Here is an 8,875-nt window from a genome sequence, read left to right on the forward strand (position 1 = left end):
GCACAATCAACACGAGGTGTGGCTGCGTCCTGGGCTCTACTGACAGGAGTGCCCCTCGCTGATATCTGTACTGCGGCCAGCTGGGCTTCCTCTCACACCTTTGCTAGGTACTATCGGGTAAATGTGGCACCTCCCTCTGTGGCTTGTACAGCAGTCCTCGGAGTAGCCGCCTCGTCCCGGGACATTGCTGGGACCCCCCTTCCACATGGACGGCTCTTGCATCTCGACCCGGCGCTGGGACTTCGCTGCTGACTGGCCAGGTACTTCTAGCACCGACTAAATCGGGTACGGGTATACCGATATATTGGAGTGATCCAATATAGTGAAAAATAAAAGGGTATGTATGTAAACACGGTTATGGGAGCTATATGGGTTACTCCAATCCTCTACGGTGCTAGTGGCGCCTCAAATTATGTAGAGAACGTGTGTCGCTGCCATGGGGTCTATGTATAGGGGCGTACCCCAGCCGTACACTGGAATAAATCTGTAAATCCTCATCTCGGATGTATCCCTCTACCACGTAGTGATACCAATATATTGGAGTGATCCATATAGCTCACATAACCGTGGTTACATACGTAACCTTCGTTATTGGTTGGCATCATAGCTCAAAGGTGTAGCTAAATGAAAAATGGATGCGTGCTGTTCTTGGAAGTATGGTACTGCTTATTATGTTACACATCAAATCTCCTATGAGAAGTACTGTATCTTTCAAGCTGAGAGCAGACTTGTTTAGAAAAGTAGAATTAATTTATTCCATCTACATTACCTCAGTAAGGTAAATATTAAACTGTCTTTGTTCTAGCCTAGGTTTATTGTCTCTCTAAAAACCAGTGTTACACAAGCCTGTTTTTAAATTACAAGTTAATGAGGGGTATGTGATTAATTATCCTCTTACCCCAAGACACTTCACATGAGAACTATATTTCAGCTAAAGAATAGTTCCCAGACATCCCCTGTGTACTTCTCAAGCCACACTGCTATGATTTTCCCCTTTGTGGACACTCTTATGTCTGATAAGGCTAGTCAAGAAGGAGAAGCTCTTGTAACATAGTTTGCATTTGAAGGGCTTCTCCTTGGTGTGAACGGTCTGGTGCCTCTTCACATAATTTGCATCAGCAAAGCGCTTCCCACACATGGGGCAGGCGTATGGCTTGTCTGCATCCGTCCTAATACTCTGCCTCCCACGTTGTGACCCAATGACACCAGAGGTAGAAGCAGGAGCCACTGCCCTCAGGTGGTTAGTGTTTGAGCTCCCTCCTTGACCTCTAGCCATTGGTTGGGTGTTGTTGGGATTGTGTGCTGTGTTATAAGCTAGATACCTCTTGTGATGAACACCCATTCTGACCCTGTCTGTATTGGTGGGGTAACCATGAAGTAACTGAGGAAGCCTAGATCCAGGTCCAGACCTTCTATGAACCAAGTCACCAGGCATTAGATGAAACCCTGAAGGAGAAGACAGACCTGCTGATAGACTACCACCAGGGGTTTCTTCCACCACTCTCTGTGAAGGCTGAAGCCCAGGGTGACTTGCTCTGTTCAACATGGATATTGTGGTGTTTGTATCATAGGAACAGGAGGGTCTATCTCCATCAGCCCCAGGCCCTGTACCATCCCTGCACTGAGATTGTGAAGTGAAGGGTCTGGGCTGCAGACTGGATCCCTGACTGGAGCCTCTGTCTCTCTGATGACCACCAGGACTGAGGTTATTCAGTCCACCTGTCCACTGGTTGTGTTCTGTGTGGTGGAGTCTCTGTCCCTTGTGGTTCTGTCCTGGTTTCAACCCGGGAAGAAAGAGTGACGGCTCCGGACCCAGGGTTCTGATCCGGGGCCAGGGTTTGTGACCAGGCACCTCAGAAGTCCAGTCTCTCCCAAAAGCAACACCAGATATCAACTGGTCCTCATTGACTGCGGACTGTAAACACAAATTGAACAGAGGAACATAAAGGTTTATATAAGAAACTCTTTGCTGTACATACAGAAACATGACATTATAAAATGGTAACCACTGTCAAACATCTCTAACACTGATTGAAATACTGTACCTAACAATATAGAGCCATTGGTGTTTATTATAAAAACAATTTCATATGCGTTGATTCAATAATTAAGTATACTGTTTTGGTTCGACTGAGATAAAGGAAACTCAGTCCCTGTAATGATCCATAAATAACCAAGTCGGTCAGCTTTTTATTTAATTTCAACAAAATGATACGTGACAAGTAGAATAACTTTCTCACTATGGTAACACTTAACATTTTCTGTAAATCTGATACCCTCGCAATGATAAAATGTATTTTAGAATACTATGGAAAAGGTTAAACATTACACTCAGTTTCACCACTTTATGTCAAGTAAACATGAATTAAGGCACTATAATTTCCTCGTTATAAAACACCAGCATCAAACAACAGGATAAGGCTGTAACTTTTCATTAGTGAAGAATTTTTATAGATACCATCACCATATCATCTACTCTACCTCATCATACTCATTCTTTCCTCATTTCACCTCATCCAGTTCCCTATACCTCTAAAACCGAACTAATTGACAACAAACTAACTAGTTCATGTCTCCCGTGTGGACCTTCAGGTGCATCTTCAGCTGGTGCTGGTGGGAGAACCTTTTCTCACACTGGGGGCAGCTGTAGGGTTTCTCCCCTGTGTGGACCCTCTGGTGCCTCTTCAGGCTGCCCTAGCACAGGTGGCAACCAAATGGTTTCTCCCCGGTGTGAATCCTCTGGTGACTCTTCACCTGTTGGGGGAAACTGAAGGCCTTCCCACAGGACGAACACGGGAACCGCCTCTCTGTGGCGCTGCCACCTTTACGGATTCTGTCTCTACTACTGTTATTTGTCAATGGGCTATTTAATGTTGAGGCACTGACATTGTCTGAGGTCTGGTTTAACATTCAGAAAGTGTAGGGTGGATGAAGGCTAGGAAGTGTCTTTTGTCCCAGGGTCCATATTCCACTTGGTAGATCCTATAAAAGGCAGGCTGAAGGCAGCACCTGTTAGGGGGTTACTATAGAAGCAGGACCTAGCATCGGTAGGCAGTCTGTGTCTGTTTTCTCAAGCCACATACCGACACCTCTCCGTCCCCGCAGACCAAATCGACGCCTCAACCTTGTCTCAGACAATCTGTTGTTATGGATACTAAGTTTGGTTGTTGTTTTGTGTTCGACTGTCTGTTTCTGGTTGTGGTTAACAGTGTTGTTTCCCAGCCCAGAGTTGAGGACACTGACCTCAACTATGTCGTCACTGGTCCTGGCCTGCTCAGTGATGTTGTTCCCTGGAACCTTAGCTGCACCGGTTGGGGTCTGAAAATCCAAGATGGCCGCCCAGTCTCCTCTGTTATCATCCAGCCAATCACCTGAAGGTTACAAAATAGACTTTACAAACATGGCAGAGAACTGTAGATAGTTTTTTTTTGTCAATTACCTGGTGAAGTTCATACATTGTGTGTTTTAGTATGTAAACATACATTGTACTGATTTCATTTTATGAATGAAGAAAAAATAATAACCATGTACATCACTATTCCCATTGAAGATCTACTACTGTATGTAGGCTATATGCATTTCTCTCTTACCTTGCTCCCCCATCTTTAGTCCACTCAGCAGATCAATGCTCTCTGGTCCGTCCTCTATCGTCTCCTCTTTGACCAGCAGCAGATCAGGCTTCCCATCCTCTATGACTACTGACTGTAAGAGATAGAGTGATAATGTTGGATCAAGAGATCTGATTTGAGCACCCACCTATGGAGCATCTTCTGATTGGGCAATGAGGGATTGATGTGATACTACACAAACGTGTTAATTGAATTGATTACTTGACACTCTTTATTGGTTTGATAATTAAAAGGCATGGTCCCACACTTAAGGCAAAATTAATCAAGACCTGGGTCCTTATCAATAAACAGTCTCAGAGTGGGAGTATTGATCGAGGATCAGGTCCCCACTTGTCTATATAATCTTAGTCATTATGATCTAAAAGGCTAAACTAATCCTAGATCAGAAATCCTACTCTGAAAGGCTTTGTGGATACAGGCACTGACCTAATAACATTCAAACTAGTTTACCGTGGGCTTACCTCTGTGAGACTGTGTGTTGTCCTGTGCTGCTCAGCTGGGGGTTCAGGAGGAGGTGTAGTCTGGTTGTCTTCCATGACAATGGTCACCTCAGGGTTTTCCAGACCCTCCTCACACCCCTCCTCCTTAACCAGCAGCACCTCTGGACCCTCCTCCTAGAAGAGACAGCTTATACAGATTACATACATACACTCCCTCAGTTATGTACATGTACACACAGATAAAACACACTTTCAATATGGAGTGTTTACCCATCCCCACTATGTTTGAGTCCTATACTGTGGTTACAGAATTACTTCATTGTTGTTAAACCCATGACGGGGGACATACAGTACCAGTCAAAAGTTTGGACATACCTACTCATTCAAGGGTTTTTCTTTATTTTTACTATTTTCTACGTTGTAGTAACCAAAAGTGTTCAACAAATCTAAATATATTTTATATTTGAGATTCTTCAAAGTAGCCACCCTTTGCCTTGACAGTTTTGCACACTCTTGGCATTCTCTCAAGCAGCTTCATGAGGTAGTCAACTGGAATCCATTTCAATTAGCAGGTGTGCCTTGTTAAAAGTTAATTTGTGCAATTTCTTTCCTTCTTAATGCATTTGAGCCAATCAGTTGTGTTGTGACAAGGCCCTATTTGGTAAAAGACCAAGTCCATATTGTGGATTTGGCAGTCCATCATTATTTTAAGACATGAAGGTCAGTCAATATGGAACATTTCAAGAACTTTGAACGTTTCTTCAAGTGCAGTCGCAAAAACTAATTGAGCTATGATGAAATTGGCTCTCGTGAGGACCGCCACAGGAAAGTAAGACCCAGAGTTACCTCTGCTACAGAGGATAAGTTCATTAGAGTTACCAGCCTCAGAAATTGCAGCCCAAATAAATGCTTCAGAGTTCAAGTAACAGACACATCAACTGTTCAGAGGAGACTGCATGAATCCGGCCTTCATGGCCAAGAAACCAATACTAATGGACATCAATAAGAAGAATTGCTTGGGCCAAGAAACACGAGCAATGGACATTAGACCGGTGGAAATCTGTCCTTTGGTCTGATGAGTCCAAATTTGAGCTCTTTGGTTTCCAACCACTGTATCTTTGAGACGGAGTGTAGGTGGACGGATGATGTCTGCATGTGAGGTTCACACTGAAGCATGGAGGAGGTGGTGTGATGGTGCTTTGCTGGTGACACTGTCAGTGATTTATTTAGAATTAAAAAGGCACTTAATCAGCATGGCTACCACAGCATTCTGCAGCGATACGCCATTCCATCTGGTTTGGGCTTAGTGGGACTATCATTTGTTTTTTAACAGGACAATGACCGAACACACCTCCAGGCTGTGTAAGGGCTATTTGACCAAGGAGAGTGATGGAGTGCTGCATCAGAGGACCTGGCCTCCACAATCACCCAACCTCATCCCAATTGAGATGGTTTGGTATGAGTAGGACCGCAGAGTGAAGGAAAAGCAACCAACAAGTGCTCAGCATATGTGGGAACTCATTCAAGACTGTTGGAAAAGCATTCCAGGTGAAGCTGGTTGAGAGAATGCCAAGTGTGCGCAAAGCTGTCATCAAGGCAAAGGGTGGTTACTTTGAATAATCTAAAATAAATGTAGATTTATTTAACACTCTTGGTTACTATATGATTCCATGTGTTATTTCAAAGTTGTCTTCACTATTATTCAACAATGTAAAAAAATAGTAAAAAAATTGGGAAAACCCTTGAATGTGTGGGTGTGTCAACTTTTGACTGGTACTGTAAATATGGCAATGTGGGTCAAGTCATCTGACAAACCTTACAAACTATTTTAACATGTACAGTAGGTTTTTGTTAGTGTGTGGGTCTAGAGTCAATGAAAGTCTTAGAATAAAAAGTTAAATTTTTTGTTTATTAAACAAACAAGTGTTAAATACACCATATGAAAACCACAAGTCTCAACGAAATCAGCATGAACATTATAAACTTAATTAATTTTCTCACTAATTGCCTTGGGAAAGTTTGAACATCACATAGCCTACAAAGAACAAATAATATGAAAGACTTTTTAGGCTTAAATATCACACAATCTGTGGATCTTTTCTGCTGACATTTAAAATAATGCAGGGTTTGATCTAAAAGTCAGAAGATTGTGTGGAATGGTTACTTTATGTTATAGAGTGGAATGGTTTTTCTGCTGGTGTATCCTGAGATATCTCCTCTCTGAGAACCTCTTCCCACAGTGCGTACAGGCGAACGGCCTTTCTCCTGTGTGGACTTTCAGGTGCATCTTCAGATGGTCCTGGCGGGAGAACCTCTTCTCACACTGGGTACAGCTGTAGGGTTTCTCCCCTGTGTGGACCCTCTGGTGCCTCTCCACCTTCTGGAGGCAACTGAAGCCTTTGTTACAGAACATGCAGAGGAACCGTTTCTCTTTACTATTGCCTGATGTGGCTCCCACTCCCTGAGCCGGGACTCTAGCCCTGTCGTTTGAGTTCAATACCTGATCGAAAAGGACGTGGCTGTGTGAATCGGAAGGCCCCATCGATGTGGACACTGGGTCGTGATCCCCGAACAAGTGTAAAGGGGAGTGGGTGGTGATATTTAGATCAGTCTCTAAGCTTTCCCTGTAATCTAAGAAATCTCTGCCCTGTGAGTGTCCGTCTCCAAGGTGACTATCTGCATTCCATGTGGGAGGAGCGTCGTCCTCCACTTTCACCGTCACTTCATCTACCACTATAACCTCCCCTTCCTTATCTAGGCGCCCTTCAGAGTATGCACTACTACTGTACTGGTTCCAGTCCCCTCTAGACAGATCAGTCTGTGTCTCTAAACCCAAGGGCATGTTGCCAGGGTCCATTTCTGTAGCGTAAGAATAAGACGGATCATCACCGCCAGTGTCTAACACATCACTATCACCACGGGAATGAACCATCCTCTGGCTCTGGTGAAATACCGGTAAAAACTCTGAGCCGGGAGCAGGAGGACAGCCCAGTCTCCCCAGCCCCAGCCTCTCTGGGTCTGATCTGTGGTCAGATCCTGTGTTTAAGAGCCTGTGTGTTACAGTTAAAGTCTTGGTCTCTGACTTGAGGACGGCGTTCTGCGTTCCACTGACCTCCGTGATGCTGCGTCGGGTCCTGGGTGGTGCTGGGGCGGTGGTGGGGTCCTCTGTGGCTACAGGGGGTGCTCCAGCTACTCCAGTCTGGATGTCTCTGCTGTGCCATGGATCCTCCTCTCCTTCAGACCTCTCCTGCTTGACCCCAGGACCTGTAGCCTCTGCATCTGCAGACTGACACAAATATATCAATGTTGTAGGGAAGTCTCACAAGCTCCCCTATGGCAGATAAATGAGGATGTACATGTAAGCAAGTGAAAAGGTGAGGGGAGCCTTACTGACAAACAGGCCACATTTGATTTCCAAAGTAACTGTAATTTGTAATGAAACACTTTTACACTAACCTCTATCACAATAACGTGCTGGTTTGAGGTTCCACCACCCTCATCAACAGTGATTGTTTGGTCATCTCTCCATGTATTGTGTCCCGCTGGCTTCACAAAGCTCCTTTGGCCTCCAGTGGGATGTCCTTCACCTGAGAGTGATTGAGGTGGTTAGGTTAACTACTGTCAATGCTATACTGTACACTATTAACAATGTCTACAATTGGCAAGGATGTAAGGTAACACTTCTCATAACTTCCTGGTAAACCATTTATTGTATTGACCAATATATTATGCATCATTGTTTTTGAGTAAATAGTCAATGCAGTAAATCAGTGTTTAGAATATGATAGTCCCTTTGCGCAAGAATGCTAAGTAATCAGATGAATTATTGCATACAATCCAAAAATTGACCAAGAACCAATTATGGGTAACATCTTAACAGAGGGTAACAGGGCGTCAGGCACTGGGGAATTTATAATCCGCGACAGGCCAAGCAGCAAAATGTACCTCTTGCCATTCCTCTGTATCTGTCGAGGATCTTGACACTACTGGGACGACTGGCGACGACGCGCTCTCGCATTGTCCTCTCTGCGCGCTCCCGTGCCACCTTCAGTTCTAGTAGTTTCCTCCGCAATGCCCTGTTTTCTTTCCGGCTTTGAGTTATTTCCAAACGAAACACTGCATAGTCGTCATCTACGAGTTTACAGATCTCTGCTACGGCTGCATTCGCTAGCACCTCCATGATGGAGGCTATTTGAGTGTGAAAAACCATACAGTTAGCCATTGTTAGCAACTTAGCTAGCGTTACCTAGATAACATCTATCAACCACGTTCTGTCTCTAGAGCGAATTAAACACCACATGGGATAAGTATTCGATGCTGTGCAGTTAAATGAGTCATATTATGAGTTACAGGTTGTTAATAAACGTCCAAATAACAACAAAAATGCTAACGTGGAAATTGTTTCTTGGTCACTGTTCACTTCCCTTTCTTCTTCGTATGCGTTTCCGGTAGGCTAGAAGCTGCGTGGCGTAACCTATTGCTGCTGCCTTTTACAGATCGGAGTGTGAATTGCACATTTTGTCACAAATTCGGGGGGCACACCAATTGCACCATCCAACCCTACACAAACACTGAGTGTACAAAACATTAGGAACACCTTCCTAATATTGAGTTGCATCCCCTTGGGCCCTCAGAACAGCCTCAATTAGTTGGGTATGGACTACAAGGGTTTGAAAACATCCCACAGGCATCCTGGCCCATGTTGATTCCAATAATTCCAACATTTGTGTCAAGTTGGCTGGATGTCGTTTGGGTGGTGGACCATTCTTGATTCCCATGGTTAACTGTTAAGCGTGAACAACCCAG

General features: G+C 44.3%; 1 protein-coding gene across 2 annotated transcripts; it reads right to left on the bottom strand.

The window, feature by feature from the left end:
• Positions 1 to 731: 731 nt before the first annotated feature.
• Positions 732 to 8,535, bottom strand: LOC110498510 (uncharacterized). Of its 2 annotated transcripts, XM_036953722.2 has the most exons (8): positions 8,461 to 8,523; positions 8,015 to 8,257; positions 7,526 to 7,656; positions 7,182 to 7,355; positions 4,091 to 4,243; positions 3,591 to 3,702; positions 3,244 to 3,371; positions 732 to 1,915 (listed from the first exon to the last, which is right to left on the bottom strand). In XM_036953722.2, exons 2-8 carry the CDS (start codon positions 8,247 to 8,249, stop codon positions 968 to 970), a joined length of 1,881 nt encoding a protein of 626 aa, XP_036809617.1. In that variant the 5' UTR covers positions 8,250 to 8,257; positions 8,461 to 8,523; the 3' UTR covers positions 732 to 967. The 2 variants fall into 2 exon arrangements, with proteins under 2 accessions (XP_036809617.1, XP_036809616.1); XM_036953721.2 differs by having other exon boundaries at positions 8,015 to 8,535.
• Positions 8,536 to 8,875: the final 340 nt, after the last annotated feature.

The sequence above is a fragment of the Oncorhynchus mykiss genome, chromosome 19, assembly GCF_057628025.1.
Source record: "Oncorhynchus mykiss isolate SJ-2025 chromosome 19, ASM5762802v1, whole genome shotgun sequence".
NCBI lineage: Eukaryota > Metazoa > Chordata > Actinopteri > Salmoniformes > Salmonidae > Oncorhynchus > Oncorhynchus mykiss.